This window comes from Oncorhynchus kisutch, unplaced genomic scaffold, assembly GCF_002021735.2.
Source record: "Oncorhynchus kisutch isolate 150728-3 unplaced genomic scaffold, Okis_V2 scaffold3040, whole genome shotgun sequence".
NCBI classification, from domain to species: domain Eukaryota; kingdom Metazoa; phylum Chordata; class Actinopteri; order Salmoniformes; family Salmonidae; genus Oncorhynchus; species Oncorhynchus kisutch.
In genome coordinates, this window is record NW_022264985.1 from 206634 (window position 1) to 226269 (window position 19636).

A 19636-nucleotide genomic window follows, 5' to 3' on the forward strand; every position below is an offset into this window, starting at 1 on the left:
AGATAGTATATACTGAGAGATACCTCCACTAGGTAGTGTTATTCTACTGATAGAGATACCTCCTCTAGGTAGTGTTATTCTACTGATAGAGATACCTCCACTAGGTAGTGTTATTCTACAGATAGTATATACTGATAGAGATACCTCCACTAGGTAGTGTTATTCTACTGATAGAGATACCTCCACTAGGTAGTGTTATTCTACAGATAGTATATACTGATAGAGATACCTCCACTAGGTAGTGTTATTCTACAGATAGTATATACTGATAGAGATACCTCCACTAGGTAGTGTTATTATACTGAAAGAGATACCTCCACTAGGTAGTGTTATTCTACAGATAGTATATACTGATAGAGATACCTCCACTAGCTAGTGTTATTCTACTGATAGAGATACCTCCTCTAGGTAGTGTTATTCTACTGATAGAGATACCTCCACTAGCTAGTGTTATTCTACTGATAGAGATACCTCCACTAGGTAGTGTTATTCTACTGATAGAGATACCTCCACTAGGTATTGTTATTCTACTGATAGAGATACCTCCTCTAGGTAGTGTTATTCTACTGATAGAGATACCTCCACTAGGTAGTGTTATTCTACAGATAGTATATACTGATAGAGATACCTCCACTAGGTAGTGTTATTCTACTGATAGAGATACCTCCTCTAGGTAGTGTTATTCTACTGATAGAGATACCTCCTCTAGGTAGTGTTATTCTACTGATAGAGATACCTCCACTAGGTAGTGTTATTCTACAGATAGTATATACTGATAGAGATACCTCCACTAGCTAGTGTTATTCTACTGATAGAGATACCTCCACTAGGTAGTGTTATTCTACTGATAGAGATACCTCCTCTAGGTAGTGTTATTCTACTGATAGAGATACCTCCTCTAGGTAGTGTTATTCTACTGATAGAGATACCTCCACTAGGTAGTGTTATTCTACAGATAGTATATACTGATAGAGATACCTCCACTAGCTAGTGTTATTCTACTGATAGAGATACCTCCTCTAGGTAGTGTTATTCTACAGATAGTATATACTGATAGAGATACCTCCACTAGGTAGTGTTATTCTACAGATAGTATATACTGATAGAGATACCTCCACTAGGTAGTGTTATTCTACAGATAGTATATACTGATAGAGATACCTCCACTAGGTAGTGTTATTCTACTGATAGAGATACCTCCTCTAGGTAGTGTTATTCTACTGATAGAGATACCTCCTCTAGGTAGTGTTATTCTACAGATAGTATATACTGATAGAGATACCTCCTCTAGGTAGTGTTATTCTACTGATAGAGATACCTCCACTAGGTAGTGTTATTCTACAGATAGTATATACTGATAGAGATACCTCCACTAGGTAGTGTTATTCTACAGATAGTATATACTGATAGAGATACCTCCTCTAGGTAGTGTTATTCTACTGATAGAGATACCTCCACTAGGTAGTGTTATTCTACAGATAGTATATACTGATAGAGATACCTCCACTAGGTAGTGTTATTCTACAGATAGTATATACTGATAGAGATACCTCCACTAGGTAGTGTTATTCTACTGATAGAGATACCTCCTCTAGGTAGTGTTATTCTACTGATAGAGATACCTCCTCTAGGTAGTGTTATTCTACAGATAGTATATACTGATAGAGATACCTCCTCTAGGTAGTGTTATTCTACTGATAGAGATACCTCCACTAGGTAGTGTTATTCTACAGATAGTATATACTGATAGAGATACCTCCACTAGGTAGTGTTATTCTACTGATAGAGATACCTCCACTAGGTAGTGTTATTCTACAGATAGTATATACTGATAGAGATACCTCCACTAGCTAGTGTTATTCTACTGATAGAGATACCTCCTCTAGGTAGTGTTATTCTACAGATAGTATATACTGATAGAGATACCTCCACTAGGTAGTGTTATTCTACTGATAGAGATACCTCCTCTAGGTAGTGTTATTCAACTGATAGAGATACCTCCACTAGGTAGTGTTATTCTACTGATAGAGATACCTCCTCTAGGTAGTGTTATTCTACTGATAGAGATACCTCCTCTAGGTAGTGTTATTCTACTGATAGAGATACCTCCACTAGGTAGTGTTATTCTACTGATAGAGATACCTCCACTAGGTAGTGTTATTCTACAGATAGTATATACTGATAGAGATACCTCCTCTAGGTAGTGTTATTCTACAGATAGTATATACTGATAGAGATACCTCCACTAGGTAGTGTTATTCTACAGATAGTATATACTGATAGAGATACCTCCACTAGGTAGTGTTATTCTACAGATAGTATATACTGATAGAGATACCTCCACTAGGTAGTGCTATTCTACAGATAGTATATACTGAGAGATACCTCCACTAGGTAGTGTTATTCTACTGATAGAGATACCTCCTCTAGGTAGTGTTATTCTACTGATAGAGATACCTCCACTAGGTAGTGTTATTCTACAGATAGTATATACTGATAGAGATACCTCCACTAGGTAGTGTTATTCTACTGATAGAGATACCTCCACTAGGTAGTGTTATTCTACAGATAGTATATACTGATAGAGATACCTCCACTAGGTAGTGTTATTCTACAGATAGTATATACTGATAGAGATACCTCCACTAGGTAGTGTTATTATACTGAAAGAGATACCTCCACTAGGTAGTGTTATTCTACAGATAGTATATACTGATAGAGATACCTCCACTAGCTAGTGTTATTCTACTGATAGAGATACCTCCTCTAGGTAGTGTTATTCTACTGATAGAGATACCTCCACTAGCTAGTGTTATTCTACTGATAGAGATACCTCCACTAGGTAGTGTTATTCTACTGATAGAGATACCTCCACTAGGTATTGTTATTCTACTGATAGAGATACCTCCTCTAGGTAGTGTTATTCTACTGATAGAGATACCTCCACTAGGTAGTGTTATTCTACAGATAGTATATACTGATAGAGATACCTCCACTAGGTAGTGTTATTCTACTGATAGAGATACCTCCTCTAGGTAGTGTTATTCTACTGATAGAGATACCTCCTCTAGGTAGTGTTATTCTACTGATAGAGATACCTCCACTAGGTAGTGTTATTCTACAGATAGTATATACTGATAGAGATACCTCCACTAGCTAGTGTTATTCTACTGATAGAGATACCTCCACTAGGTAGTGTTATTCTACTGATAGAGATACCTCCTCTAGGTAGTGTTATTCTACTGATAGAGATACCTCCTCTAGGTAGTGTTATTCTACTGATAGAGATACCTCCACTAGGTAGTGTTATTCTACAGATAGTATATACTGATAGAGATACCTCCACTAGCTAGTGTTATTCTACTGATAGAGATACCTCCTCTAGGTAGTGTTATTCTACAGATAGTATATACTGATAGAGATACCTCCACTAGGTAGTGTTATTCTACAGATAGTATATACTGATAGAGATACCTCCACTAGGTAGTGTTATTCTACAGATAGTATATACTGATAGAGATACCTCCACTAGGTAGTGTTATTCTACTGATAGAGATACCTCCTCTAGGTAGTGTTATTCTACTGATAGAGATACCTCCTCTAGGTAGTGTTATTCTACAGATAGTATATACTGATAGAGATACCTCCTCTAGGTAGTGTTATTCTACTGATAGAGATACCTCCACTAGGTAGTGTTATTCTACAGATAGTATATACTGATAGAGATACCTCCTCTAGGTAGTGTTATTCTACTGATAGAGATACCTCCACTAGGTAGTGTTATTCTACAGATAGTATATACTGATAGAGATACCTCCACTAGGTAGTGTTATTCTACAGATAGTATATACTGATAGAGATACCTCCACTAGGTAGTGTTATTCTACTGATAGAGATACCTCCTCTAGGTAGTGTTATTCTACTGATAGAGATACCTCCTCTAGGTAGTGTTATTCTACAGATAGTATATACTGATAGAGATACCTCCTCTAGGTAGTGTTATTCTACTGATAGAGATACCTCCACTAGGTAGTGTTATTCTACAGATAGTATATACTGATAGAGATACCTCCACTAGGTAGTGTTATTCTACAGATAGTATATACTGATAGAGATACCTCCACTAGGTAGTGTTATTCTACAGATAGTATATACTGATAGAGATACCTCCACTAGGTAGTGTTATTCTACAGATAGTATATACTGATAGAGATACCTCCACTAGGTAGTGTTATTCTACTGATAGAGATACCTCCACTAGGTAGTGTTATTCTACAGATAGTATATACTGATAGAGATACCTCCACTAGCTAGTGTTATTCTACTGATAGAGATACCTCCTCTAGGTAGTGTTATTCTACAGATAGTATATACTGATAGAGATACCTCCACTAGGTAGTGTTATTCTACTGATAGAGATACCTCCTCTAGGTAGTGTTATTCTACAGATAGTATATACTGATAGAGATACCTCCACTAGGTAGTGTTATTCTACAGATAGTATATACTGATAGAGATACCTCCACTAGGTAGTGTTATTCTACAGATAGTATATACTGATAGAGATACCTCCACTAGGTAGTGTTATTCTACAGATAGTATATACTGATAGAGATACCTCCACTAGGTAGTGTTATTCTACTGATAGAGATACCTCCACTAGGTAGTGTTATTCTACTGATAGAGATACCTCCTCTAGGTAGTGTTATTCTACTGATAGAGATACCTCCACTAGGTAGTGTTATTCTACAGATAGTATATACTGATAGAGATACCTCCTCTAGGTAGTGTTATTCTACAGATAGTATATACTGATAGAGATACCTCCACTAGGTAGTGTTATTCTACAGATAGTATATACTGATAGAGATACCTCCACTAGGTAGTGTTATTCTACTGATAGAGATACCTCCACTAGGTAGTGTTATTCTACTAATAGAGATACCTCCACTAGGTAGTGTTATTCTACAGATAGTATATACTGATAGAGATACCTCCACTAGGTAGTGTTATTCTACAGATAGTATATACAGATAGAGATACCTCCACTAGGTAGTGTTATTCTACTGATAGAGATACCTCCACTAGGTTGTGTTATTCTACAGATAGTATATACTGATAGAGATACCTCCACTAGGTAGTGTTATTCTACTGATAGAGATACCTCCACTAGGTAGTGTTATTCTACAGATAGTATATACTGATAGAGATACCTCCACTAGGTAGTGTTATTCTACAGATAGTATATACTGATAGAGATACCTCCACTAGGTAGTGTTATTCTACAGATAGTATATACTGATAGAGATACCTCCACTAGGTAGTGTTATTCTACTGATAGAGATACCTCCACTAGGTAGTGTTATTCTACAGATAGTATATACTGATAGAGATACCTCCTCTAGGTAGTGTTATTCTACTGATAGAGATACCTCCACTAGCTAGTGTTATTCTACTGATAGAGATACCTCCTCTAGGTAGTGTTATTCTACAGATAGTATATACTGATAGAGATACCTCCACTAGGTAGTGTTATTCTACAGATAGTATATACTGATAGAGATACCTCCTCTAGGTAGTGTTATTCTACAGATAGTATATACTGATAGAGATACCTCCACTAGGTAGTGTTATTCTACAGATAGTATATACTGATAGAGATACCTCCTCTAGGTAGTGTTATTCTACAGATAGTATATACTGATAGAGATACCTCCTCTAGGTAGTGTTATTCTACTGATAGAGATACCTCCTCTAGGTAGTGTTATTCTATAAATGACAGGGTATATAACTGACCTCCTCCTCCACAGCGAACAGCTTGACGATGTTCTTATGGTTGAGTTTCTTCAGGACCTCAAACTCTCTCATTTGGACGTCGAGTGGTCGCAGGAAACTGAGGTTGTTGAACACCTTCACCGCATATAGGTCCCCCGTTTTCTGGTGTTACAGAACACAGTGTTATATACAGGTGTGTTATATACAGGTGTGTTTGCAGGTGTTACAGAACACAGTGTTATATACAGGTGTGTTTTCAGGTGTTACAGAACACAGTGTTATATACAGGTGTGTTTTCAGGTGTTACAGAACACAGTGTTATATACAGGTGTGTTTTCTGGTGTTACAGAACTCAGGTCCACCATTATCTTTAACAGAAAAATATTCTGTGTTTAAACTTTAGGTAGAAGACGATATACAGGTCCCCTGTTTTCTGGTGTTAGAGAACAAAACATTATTCAACCTTAAATAGCAAACCACTAATTGTCTGCGTGCACTGAGTAGTGAAATCTACACTACATGACCAGACATTATCTCTGAAATCTACACTACATGACCAGACATTATCTCTGAAATCTACACTACATGACCAGACATTATCTCTGAAATCTACACTACATGACCAGACATTATCTCTGAAATCTACACTACATGACCAGACATTATCTCTGAAATCTACACTACATGACCAGACATTATCTCTGAAATCTACACTACATGACCAGACATTATCTCTGAAATCTACACTACATGACCAGACATTATCTCTGAAATCTACACTACATGACCAAAAGTATGTGGACCCCTGCTCAGCCAACATCTTTTTCCAAAATCACAGGCATTAATATGGAGTAGGTCCCCCCTTTTCTGCTATAACAGCCTCCACTCTTCTGGGAAGGCTTTCCACTAGATGTTGGAACATTGCTGCTATAACAGCCTCCACTCTTCTGGGAAGGCTTTCCACTAGATGTTGGAACATTGCTGCTATAACAGCCTCCACTCTTCTGGGAAGGCTTTCCACTAGATGTTGGAACATTGCTGCTATAACAGCCTGCACTCTTCTGGGAAGGCTTTCCACTAGATGTTGGAACATTGCTGCGGGGACTTGCTTCCATTCAGCCACAAGAGCATTAGTGAGGTGGGGCGATTAGGCTGCGAGCCAGGCCTAATCGCCCGACCTCGCTAAGCTCGCAGTCAGCGTTCCAATTCATCCCGAAGGTGTCCGATGAGGTTGAGGTCAGGGCTCTGTGCGTGCCAGTCAAGTTCTTCCACACCGATGTCAACAAACCATTTCTGTGGCGACCTTGCTTTGTGTACGGGGGGCACAAAGCAAGGAAGGGGACTTCCCCAAACTGTTGCCACAAAGATGGAAGCACAGAATCTTCTAGAATGTCATTGTATTCTGTAGCGTTAAGATTTCCCTTCACTGGAACTAAGGGGCCTAGCCTGAACCATGAAAATACAGCCCCAGACAATTATTCCTCCTCCACCAAACTTTACAGCTGGCACTATGCATTCTGGCAGGAAGCGTTGTCCGCCGAAGAACGGGTTGAAATAATAGAATCCACTAATATGAAGGGGTGTCCACATACTGCTGTATATATAGTGGATGAAGGGGTGTCCTCATACTGCTGTATATATAGTGGATGAAGGGGTGTCCTGTATATATAGTGGATGAAGGGTAGTGAGACAGTCCATCAGGTCCCATCAGGGACACAGCCCTAGTGAGACAGTCCATCAGGGACACAGCCCTAGTGAGACAGTCCATCAGGGACACAGCCCTAGTGAGACAGTCCATCAGGGACACAGCCCTAGTGAGACAGTCCATCAGGGACACAGCCCTAGTGAGACAGTCCATCAGGGACACAGCCCTAGTGAGACAGTCCGTCAGGGACACAGCCCTAGTGAGACAGTCCATCAGGGACACAGCCCTAGTGAGACAGTCCATCAGGGACACAGCCCTAGTGAGACAGTCCATCAGGGACACAGCCCTAGTGAGACAGTCCATCAGGGACACAGCCCTAGTGAGACAGTCCATCAGGGACACAGCCCTAGTGAGACAGTCCATCAGGGACACAGCCCTAGTGAGACAGTCCATCAGGCCCCATCAGGGACACAGCCCTAGTGAGACAGTCCATCAGGGACACAGCCCTAGTGAGACAGTCCATCAGGGACACAGCCCTAGTGAGACAGTCCATCAGGGACACAGCCCTAGTGAGACAGTCCATCAGGTCCCATCAGGGACACAGCCCTAGTGAGACAGTCCATCAGGGACACAGCCCTAGTGAGACAGTCCATCAGGGACACAGCCCTAGTGAGACAGTCCATCAGGGACACAGCCCTAGTGAGACAGGTCATTAAGTGCCATAGATGTTCATTCTGTCAGAATCAAACAGACAGAACCAAACACAAAGACATGTCCAGACCCATCCTAAAATGTGTTGGCATCCTCCCTCTAGTCTAGAGAGACCTGGGAAAGCCCCTGTGGAGACAGAAGGGAAAGCACCTGTGGAGACAGAAGGGAAAGCACCTGTGGAGACAGAAGGGAAAGCCCCTGTGGAGAGAGAAGGGTTAGCACGCTAGCTTATATGGCTGAGCAGACAACCATAACCCTCTGTGACATGAACAGTTGGTGAAACGTCTCAAAATGGCGAGTTAGTGAGACAACAGACAGTGAACAACAGTACTATATTAGACTTCCTGTTAGGCCAACATGTCAACAACACTACACTTCTGCTCTTGCATCCACGTAGGTGAGAGACTGCCAAGATGCTGGTGGAGAGACTGCCAAGATGCTGGTGGAGAGACTGCCAAGATGCTTGGTGGAGAGACTGCCAAGATGCTTGGTGGAGAGACTGCCAAGATGTCCCCCTCAGTTACAGTCCCCCCCCCCCTCCAGTTACAGTCCCCACCCTCCCCCCAGTTACAGCCCCCCCCCCTCCCCTCCAGTTACAGTCCCCACCCTCCCCTCAGTAACAGTGCCCCCCCCGTACCCGTTACCGTTCCCCCCCACCCCTCAGTTATGTTCCAACCATTCCCTTCCCCCACCCCCCAGTTACAGTCCCCCCCTCCAGTTACAGTCCCCACCCTCCCCTCAGTAACAGTGCCCCCCCGTACCCGTTACCGTTCCCCCCACCCCTCAGTTATGTTCCAACCGTTCCCCCACCCATCAGTTATGTTCCAACCGTTCCCCCCACCCCTCAGTTACGTTCCAACCGTTCCCCCCACCCCTCAGTTACGTTCCAACCGTTCCCCCCACCCCTCAGTTACGTTCCAACCGTTCCCCCCACCCCCCAGATATGTTCCAACCGTTCCCCCACCCCTCAGTTATGTTCCAACCGTTCCCCCCACCCCTCAGTTACGTTCCAACCGTTCCCCCACCCCTCAGTTATGTTCCAACCATTCCCCCACCCCCCCAGTTACAGTCCCCCCCTCCCTCAGTGCTGCCCATAGATACAGTTGAAGTGGGAAGTTTACATACACTGAGGTTGGAGTCATTAAAACCGTTCCCCCACCCCCCCAGTTACAGTCCCCCCCTCCCTCAGTGCTGCCCATAGATACAGTTGAAGTGGGAAGTTTACATACACTGAGGTTGGAGTCATTAAAACCGTTCCCCCACCCCCCCAGTTACAGTCCCCCCCTCCCTCAGTGCTGCCCATAGATACAGTTGAAGTGGGAAGTTTACATACACTGAGGTTGGAGTCATTAAAACCGTTCCCCCACCCCCCCAGTTACAGTCCCCCCCTCCCTCAGTGCTGCCCATAGATACAGTTGAAGTGGGAAGTTTACATACACTGAGGTTGGAGTCATTAAAACCGTTCCCCCACCCCCCCAGTTACAGTCCCCCCCTCCCTCAGTGCTGCCCATAGATACAGTTGAAGTGGGAAGTTTACATACACTGAGGTTGGAGTCATTAAAACCGTTCCCCCCACCCCTCAGTTACAGTCCCCCCCTCCCTCAGTGCTGCCCATAGATACAGTTGAAGTGGGAAGTTTACATACACTGAGGTTGGAGTCATTAAAACCGTTCCCCCCACCCCTCAGTTACAGTCCCCCCCTCCCTCAGTGCTGCCCATAGATACAGTTGAAGTGGGAAGTTTACATACACTGAGGTTGGAGTCATTAAAACCGTTCCCCCCACCCCTCAGTTACAGTCCCCCCCTCCCTCAGTGCTGCCCATAGATACAGTTGAAGTGGGAAGTTTACATACACTGAGGTTGGAGTCATTAAAACCGTTCCCCCCACCCCTCAGTTACAGTCCCCCCCTCCCTCAGTGCTGCCCATAGATACAGTTGAAGTGGGAAGTTTACATACACTGAGGTTGGAGTCATTAAAACCGTTCCCCCCACCCCTCAGTTACAGTCCCCCCCTCCCTCAGTGCTGCCCATAGATACAGTTGAAGTGGGAAGTTTACATACACTGAGGTTGGAGTCATTAAAACCGTTCCCCCCACCCCTCAGTTACAGTCCCCCCCTCCCTCAGTGCTGCCCATAGATACAGTTGAAGTGGGAAGTTTACATACACTGAGGTTGGAGTCATTAAAACCGTTCCCCCCACCCCTCAGTTACAGTCCCCCCCTCCCTCAGTGCTGCCCATAGATACAGTTGAAGTGGGAAGTTTACATACACTGAGGTTGGAGTCATTAAAACCGTTCCCCCCACCCCTCAGTTACAGTCCCCCCCTCCCTCAGTGCTGCCCATAGATACAGTTGAAGTGGGAAGTTTACATACACTGAGGTTGGAGTCATTAAAACCGTTCCCCCCACCCCTCAGTTACAGTCCCCCCCTCCCTCAGTGCTGCCCATAGATACAGTTGAAGTGGGAAGTTTACATACACTGAGGTTGGAGTCATTAAAACCGTTCCCCCCACCCCTCAGTTACAGTCCCCCCCTCCCTCAGTGCTGCCCATAGATACAGTTGAAGTGGGAAGTTTACATACACTGAGGTTGGAGTCATTAAAACCGTTCCCCCCACCCCTCAGTTACAGTCCCCCCCTCCCTCAGTGCTGCCCATAGATACAGTTGAAGTGGGAAGTTTACATACACTGAGGTTGGAGTCATTAAAACCGTTCCCCCCACCCCTCAGTTACAGTCCCCCCCTCCCTCAGTGCTGCCCATAGATACAGTTGAAGTGGGAAGTTTACATACACTGAGGTTGGAGTCATTAAAACCGTTCCCCCCACCCCTCAGTTACAGTCCCCCCCTCCCTCAGTGCTGCCCATAGATACAGTTGAAGTGGGAAGTTTACATACACTGAGGTTGGAGTCATTAAAACCGTTCCCCCCACCCCTCAGTTACAGTCCCCCCCTCCCTCAGTGCTGCCCATAGATACAGTTGAAGTGGGAAGTTTACATACACTGAGGTTGGAGTCATTAAAACCGTTCCCCCCACCCCTCAGTTACAGTCCCCCCCTCCCTCAGTGCTGCCCATAGATACAGTTGAAGTGGGAAGTTTACATACACTGAGGTTGGAGTCATTAAAACCGTTCCCCCCACCCCTCAGTTACAGTCCCCCCCTCCCTCAGTGCTGCCCATAGATACAGTTGAAGTGGGAAGTTTACATACACTGAGGTTGGAGTCATTAAAACCGTTCCCCCCACCCCTCAGTTACAGTCCCCCCCTCCCTCAGTGCTGCCCATAGATACAGTTGAAGTGGGAAGTTTACATACACTGAGGTTGGAGTCATTAAAACCGTTCCCCCCACCCCTCAGTTACAGTCCCCCCCTCCCTCAGTGCTGCCCATAGATACAGTTGAAGTGGGAAGTTTACATACACTGAGGTTGGAGTCATTAAAACCGTTCCCCCCACCCCTCAGTTACAGTCCCCCCCTCCCTCAGTGCTGCCCATAGATACAGTTGAAGTGGGAAGTTTACATACACTGAGGTTGGAGTCATTAAAACCGTTCCCCCCACCCCTCAGTTACAGTCCCCCCCTCCCTCAGTGCTGCCCATAGATACAGTTGAAGTGGGAAGTTTACATACACTGAGGTTGGAGTCATTAAAACCGTTCCCCCCACCCCTCAGTTACAGTCCCCCCCTCCCTCAGTGCTGCCCATAGATACAGTTGAAGTGGGAAGTTTACATACACTGAGGTTGGAGTCATTAAAACTCGTTTTTCAAACACTCCACATATTCTTGATAACAAACTATAGTTTAGTCGGTTAGGACATCTACTTTGTACATGACACAAGTCATTTTTACAACAATTGTTTATAGACAGATTATTTCACTTATAATTCACTATATCACCATTCCAGTGGGTCAGAAGTTTACATACACCAAGTTGACTGTGCCTTTAAACAGATTGGAAAATTATCTGACCAGTCCTGTACCTTGTGTCTGCCACGGTAGATGTTAGTCCTGTACCTTGTGTCTGCCACGGTAGATGTTAGCCCTGTACCTTGTGTCTGCCACGGTAGATGTTAGTCCTGTACCTTGTGTCTGCCACGGTAGATGTTAGCCCTGTACCTTGTGTCTGCCACGGTAGACGTTAGTGTTAGCCCTGTACCTTGTGTCTGCCACGGTAGATGTTAGCCCTGTACCTTGTGTCTGCCACGGTAGATGTTAGCCCTGTACCTTGTGTCTGCCACGGTAGATGTTAAGTGTTAGTCCTGTACCTTGTGTCTGCCACGGTAGATGTTAGTGTTAGCCCTGTACCTTGTGTCTGCCACGGTAGATGTTAGTGTTAGCCCTGTACCTTGTGTCTGCCACGGTAGATGTTAGCCCTGTACCTTGTGTCTGCCACGGTAGATGTTAGCCCTGTACCTTGTGTCTGCCACGGTAGATGTTAGCCCTGTACCTTGTGTCTGCCACGGTAGATGTTAGCCCTGTACCTTGTGTCTGCCACGGTAGATGTTAGCCCTGTACCTTGTGTCTGCCACGGTAGATGTTAGCCCTGTACCTTGTGTCTGCCACGGTAGATGTTAGTGTTAGCCCTGTACCTTGTGTCTGCCACGGTAGATGTTAGTGTTAGCCCTGTACCTTGTGTCTGCCACGGTAGATGTTAGCCCTGTACCTTGTGTCTGCCACGGTAGATGTTAGCCCTGTACCTTGTGTCTGCCACGGTAGATGTTAGCCCTGTACCTTGTGTCTGCCACGGTAGATGTTAGCCCTGTACCTTGTGTCTGCCACGGTAGATGTTAGCCCTGTACCTTGTGTCTGCCACGGTAGATGTTAGCCCTGTACCTTGTGTCTGCCACGGTAGATGTTAGCCCTGTACCTTGTGTCTGCCACGGTAGATGTTAGCCCTGTACCTTGTGTCTGCCACGGTAGATGTTAGCCCTGTACCTTGTGTCTGCCACGGTAGATGTTAGCCCTGTACCTTGTGTCTGCCACGGTAGATGTTAGCCCTGTACCTTGTGTCTGCCACGGTAGATGTTAGCCCTGTACCTTGTGTCTGCCACGGTAGATGTTAGCCCTGTACCTTGTGTCTGCCACGGTAGATGTTAGCCCTGTACCTTGTGTCTGCCACGGTAGATGTTAGCCCTGTACCTTGTGTCTGCCACAGTAGATGTTAGCCCTGTACCTTGTGTCTGCCACGGTAGATGTTAGCCCTGTACCTTGTGTCTGCCATGGTAGATGTTAGTGTTAGCCCTGTACCTTGTGTCTGCCACGGTAGATGTTAGTGTTAGCCCTGTACCTTGTGTCTGCCACGGTAGATGTTAAGTGTTAGTCCTGTACCTTGTGTCTGCCACGGTAGATGTTAGTGTTAGCCCTGTACCTTGTGTCTGCCACGGTAGATGTTAGCCCTGTACCTTGTGTCTGCCACGGTAGACGTTAGTGTTAGCCCTGTACCTTATGTCTGCCACGGTAGATGTTAGTGTTAGCCCTGTACCTTGTGTCTGCCACGGTAGATGTTAAGTGTTAGCCCTGTACCTTGTGTCTGCCACGGTAGATGTTAGTGTTAGCCCTGTACCTTGTGTCTGCCACGGTAGATGTTAGCCCTGTACCTTGTGTCTGCCACGGTAGATGTTAGTGTTAGCCCTGTACCTTGTGTCTGCCACGGTAGATGTTAGTGTTAGCCCTGTACCTTGTGTCTGCCACGGTAGATGTTAGTGTTAGCCCTGTACCTTGTGTCTGCCACGGTAGATGTTAGTGTTAGTCCTGTACCTTGTGTCTGCCACGGTAGATGTTAGTGTTAGCCCTGTACCTTGTGTCTGCCACGGTAGATGTTAGCCCTGTACCTTGTGTCTGCCACGGTAGATGTTAGCCCTGTACCTTGTGTCTGCCACGGTAGATGTTAGCCCTGTACCTTGTGTCTGCCACGGTAGATGTTAGCCCTGTACCTTGTGTCTGCCACAGTAGATGTTAGCCCTGTACCTTGTGTCTGCCACGGTAGATGTTAGCCCTGTACCTTGTGTCTGCCATGGTAGATGTTAGTGTTAGCCCTGTACCTTGTGTCTGCCACGGTAGATGTTAGTGTTAGCCCTGTACCTTGTGTCTGCCACGGTAGATGTTAAGTGTTAGTCCTGTACCTTGTGTCTGCCACGGTAGATGTTAGTGTTAGCCCTGTACCTTGTGTCTGCCACGGTAGATGTTAGCCCTGTACCTTGTGTCTGCCACGGTAGACGTTAGTGTTAGCCCTGTACCTTATGTCTGCCACGGTAGATGTTAGTGTTAGCCCTGTACCTTGTGTCTGCCACGGTAGATGTTAAGTGTTAGCCCTGTACCTTGTGGCTGCCACGGTAGATGTTAGTGTTAGCCCTGTACCTTGTGTCTGCCACGGTAGATGTTAGCCCTGTACCTTGTGTCTGCCACGGTAGATGTTAGTGTTAGCCCTGTACCTTGTGTCTGCCACGGTAGATGTTAGTGTTAGCCCTGTACCTTGTGTCTGCCACGGTAGATGTTAGTGTTAGCCCTGTACCTTGTGTCTGCCATGGTAGATGTTAGTGTTAGTCCTGTACCTTGTGTCTGCCACGGTAGATGTTAGTGTTAGCCCTGTACCTTGTGTCTGCCACGGTAGACGTTAGCTGTAGCTCCCTGGCCCAGCAGGTCTGAGATGAGCCACAGGTAGTTGGCTGTGCTCTGCATGATGATGGCTTCAGGTTCACCTGTAGTGGAGAACAAACCAACACATTCAGACAGCACACTAAGGGGAATGACATATTGAACAACTAGCTCTGGTCCAGGGTGTTAGTGAGGCTTCTTCCTGAAGGCTCAACGTTAGCAAGCTGCACTAACGCCAAGGACCAGAGCTAACAGTGGTCCTGGGTCACTCATACAGTAGATAAAGAGAGCAACATTAGGTTATAGCAACCCCTGAAACAGCAATTAGTATCATGACTGTTGTAGCTATGGTCATAATAACATGCATTCTGTGTACTTCAAATATCAATAATTTCTGGTAAATATTGAATAGATATTTCACTAGCTAGGTTTCCAATCCAAATTGTTGGCAGATTTTAAATTCTGCATAAAGAATATGTGTTTTACACCAAACTGACTTGTTGCTGGGGGGGGGGGGTATGTGCCTAGTCTGGTTTTGGCAGGTGTGTTCTAGCCACCAGTGCGGGTATACTGTCTACATGATGAGATTATTATGGATAAAAGTGAGAATATTTGGATTTGTCAAATGGCATCAAGAGCATCACCATGACTTTCACCACCTTGTGAAGTTCATCATATAATGTATTTCACCTGTAGCCTGATAAACTGCACCGCTTCCTGAATCGTAGTGGGAGATAATGTAGTGGGAGACACCATATCATCCCATGACTCCAAATGGGTTATAAATCGGTTATAAATATTTGCGCATAAAGTTCTCAAACCGCCATTTCGCACATAATTAAATGTACCTACATAAAAAGATTCCACCATGATGAACTATTATCTAAGGGCATTTATAAAATTGTACCAAAACTTCCTGTTTCCATCACAGCTGTCGTGCTAAAAATACGACTTTTACTGGCATAAAAACTGTCGATGCGTTTAGTAAAATCCACTTCCTGACTCAGCAGTGTCACAGCCAATAGGAGGCCTCGCTGATCCACTGAGAAGTTAGCGAAAAATCAAACCCACCGTATTAAATCTAGACTAGAGGGATAATCCATTATACTGTATTAGATGGGTCTCAAGCAGTGTAAATGTGTGTGAAACTGACGTACCGGCGCCGATCACTTTATTACACCGTGACGCCATGGGAAACCCCCCTCCGGCCCAACGCGTTCACAATGACGACAAATATAGACAGCTCTCTATCCATGACAATGTCCTAGCTACATGTCAAAGTCTAACGTTATAGTAATGGTCAGAAACGTCATTTGACTATGACAAAATGCTGTAGTAACGTATCTAGGTAGCTAAAGTTGTGTGACCGAACTACGCATCAGGCTATTCACCCAAGCAATGGTATATGTTACCTTTTAATAATGTCTTCTTAACTAGCTAACTGCACCAAATAACGCCGAAGGAGGAGGAAAATGTATTTAGCTAAACGTTTTATTCGTGTCTAGTCAGTCGGTCTGATTCACAGTGAAAAACAACAACAAAGATGACAGTTCCCACCTCCACAAAATGATATACACCGATATTACACAAGTACAACTGGGAAGGTCGACACCATGTGCAGTTAAAACACGTTGTAGTCATACAATATAACTTTATATTTTTACATTTTGTCAGGTAAAAATCACAAGTATAATTAGGTTTGTGTTTATTTCCTTACCTCCGGAAAAACCAGAATCCTTTCACTTCTGGATCACGTGATAGGAATAACCCAATCAGAAAGCAGTATGGAAAAGGGGGTGTGGTTCCTCTTTACCGTACTTCCTGGAAAAGAAGAGACTATAAATATAAGAAAGCCACAGAGTGTCGTTTTGATTTCAGGTGCATCGGCCCAGTTGTCTTTCATAGAGCCTGGATGGGGAAAACGAAAGCACCGACACCGAGTTTATAAAAACACAGAGGCGCAACATCTTAAGACTTCCGGGAACGCTTTCGAAGCAGATCAGAACGGAGTTTGAGAAGTAAATTAGAGAAGTGAGCAATTATTCTTTAGATGTACTTTTTCTAGAAATCTAAAGGCACAACCAGCCAATGTCTTTAGTAGTTGAACATTTTATTACTCCAACCTCGTGAAAATAAACTGATACATTTTAAAAATGCTCGTCAAAAACAACTTTATATCGAAGGAGCGCCTTATTAGAGATTACGGTTGGCACATGCGCAGTTCGGCGCGAGTTGAGTTAGCCCCGAAAACGTGTTAATGCGCATGAGTTTAGCTATCCGACGTCGCCTACAAGCGTGAGCTGGGATTTCTATCTTCATACTGTACTGTCTTTGGCAACAGTCACGCTCAATAATCATGGATTTATCCTTTATTAGTTCAAGGTTGTGGTGAATTAGAGCGGGACAGCACGGTACCTGTTAAAGATAAACCCCCCCCCCCGGGGAAATATTGGTTGCTGCTCTGTGCATACATAACACACTGGAAGATAGACAAAAGGACATATACAGACAATACAGTAGAAAAGTGCAATTCATGAGCATTCAATGATTCATCTGCACATAAAATTCTAATAGTCACATCGGCCGAATACAACAGGTAACCTTACAGTGAAATGCTTACTTACAATGCAGTTAAAAAAATATGAAATAAGAAATAAAAGTAACAAGTAGTTAAAGAGCAGCAGTAAAATATCAATAGCAAAGGATTCTGGGTTTGAGTCCAGGCTCTGTCTCAGTGGTCTAAGGATTCTGGGTTCGAGTCCAGGCTCTGTCTCAGTGGTCTAAGGATTCTGGGTTTGAGTCCAGGCTCTGTCTCAGTGGTCTAAGGATTCTGGGTTCGAGTCCAGGCTCTGTCTCAGTGGTCTAAGGATTCTGGGTTCGAGTCCAGGCTCTGTCTCAGTGGTCTAAGGATTCTGGGTTCGAGTCCAGGCTCTGTCTCAGTGGTCTAAGGATTCTGGGTTCGAGTCCAGGCTCTGTCTCAGTGGTCTAAGGATTCTGGGTTCGAGTCCAGGCTCTGTCTCAGTGGTCTAAGGATTCTGGGTTCGAGTCCAGGCTCTGTCTCAGTGGTCTAAGGATTCTGGGTTCGAGTCCAGGCTCTGTCTCAGTGGTCTAAGGATTCTGGGTTCGAGTCCAGGCTCTGTCTCAGTGGTCTAAGGATTCTGGGTTCGAGTCCAGGCTCTGTCTCAGTGGTCTAAGGATTCTGGGTTCGAGTCCAGGCTCTGTCTCAGTGGTCTAAGGATTCTGGGTTCGAGTCCAGGCTCTGTCTCAGTGGTCTAAGGATTCTGGGTTCGAGTCCAGGCTCTGTCTCAGTGGTCTAAGGATTCTGGGTTCGAGTCCAGGCTCTGTCAGTGGTCTAAGGATTCTGGGTTCGAGTCCAGGCTCTGTCTCAGTGGTCTAAGGATTCTGGGTTCGAGTCCAGGCTCTGTCTCAGTGGTCTAAGGATTCTGGGTTCGAGTCCAGGCTCTGTCTCAGTGGTCTAAAGCTGTGCCACCAGAGATTCTGGGTTCGAGTCCAGGCTCTGTCACAGCCGGCTGTGACTGGGAGGCCCATGGGGCAACGCACAATTGGCCCAGCGTTGTCCAGGTTAGGGAGGGTTTGGCCATCTCATCGCGCACTAGTGACTCCTGTGTCAACACGTTGTCAGTGTTGTGTCATCGACAAACTTAACGATCATGTTGGAGTCGTGCCTAGCCGTGCAGTCATGAGTGAACAAGGAGTACAAGAGGGGACAGAGCACGCACCCCGGAGAGGCCCCTGTGTTGAGGATCAGCGTGGCGAATGTGTTGTGGAGAATTGTCTCAGAAATATAATACTCTTACAAGAACTTGTGAATTCAATTTAATACAAAGTAGCAAAACTGAGCCCTTCCATGGAAGGACCCTATCACAAACACAACAGGGCCGAGCCCCTCCATGGAAAGAGACCACCCTCTCATATTACAGAGTCCTGCCTTTATAGGATTCTGTCTTTGCATAACGTATAGAGTCCCCTCCCTCTATATGAAAACAGCTTCCCTTGACCTTTTGTTATTTTCTTCTCATCTCAGAGCTCGTTCACGCCCACTAACGCTCATATCTGCTTTTGATTAGGTTATAACGATGGAAGAAACCCTTTTCACATGCTTATGTTTTACGTGTTAGTCATCAGTTATCTTGCTTCCATCTTTCTTCCTGTATCCTGCTGACCATAGTACGTCCAGCTGTCATATATGTACGTATGGTCTTGGTTAATGTACTCTTTCAAAAATAGAGCATAGCCTGGGTGTCAAAAGGCCTGGGTGTCATCTTCTCTTAATGTGCATGTCCTTGCTACTTCAGCCTGGCAACTAGACCTTTTTAATGCTCAGCTCTCCTTAATGGTTCGCTCCAACAACCCTCACCACCTGGGGACGGTCCGTCAGGAAGTCCAGGATCCAGTTGCAGAGGGAGGTGTTTAATCCCAAGGTCCTTAGCTTATTGATGAGCTTTGAGGGCACTATGGTGTTGAATGCTGAGCTGTAGTCAATGAATAGCATAGGTGGTCTTTGGCACAGGCACTATGGTGGTCTGCTTAATACATGTTGGTGTTACAGACTCGGACAGGGAGAGGTTGAAAATGTTAGTGAAGACACTTGCCAGTTGGTCAGCGCATGCTCGCAGTACACATCCTGGTAATCCGTCTGGCCCAGCGCCCTTTTGAATGTTGACCTGTTTAAAGGTCGTGATCACACAGTCGTCCGGAACAGCTGGTGCTCTCATGCATGTTTCAGTGTTATTTACCTCGAAGCGAGCATAGAAGTAGTTTAGCTCGTCTGGTAGGTACTTCCCATTGTAGTCTATAATGGTTTGCAAGCCCTGCCACATCCGATTAGCATCGGAGCTGGTGTAGTAGGATTCGATCTTGACACTTTGCCTGTTTGATGGTTCGTTGGAGGGCATTGTG

The 19636-nt window shown here is 45.0% G+C and overlaps 1 protein-coding gene across 1 annotated transcript in view; it reads right to left on the reverse strand.

Annotated features, from left to right (window-relative positions):
* LOC116371233 (serine/threonine-protein kinase TBK1-like) overlaps window positions 1-16554 on the reverse strand; it is a 79779-nt gene extending 63225 nt beyond the window's left edge. Inside the window, exons 1-3 of the mRNA XM_031820091.1 lie at window positions 16434-16554; window positions 14714-14820; window positions 5797-5937 (exon numbers count right to left, since the gene is read on the reverse strand). Of these exons, the coding sequence (XP_031675951.1) occupies window positions 5797-5937; window positions 14714-14800 (228 nt within the window). The 5' untranslated portion in view covers window positions 14801-14820; window positions 16434-16554. The remainder of the gene's footprint in view (window positions 1-5796; window positions 5938-14713; window positions 14821-16433) is intronic.
* Window positions 16555-19636: the final 3082 nt, after the last annotated feature.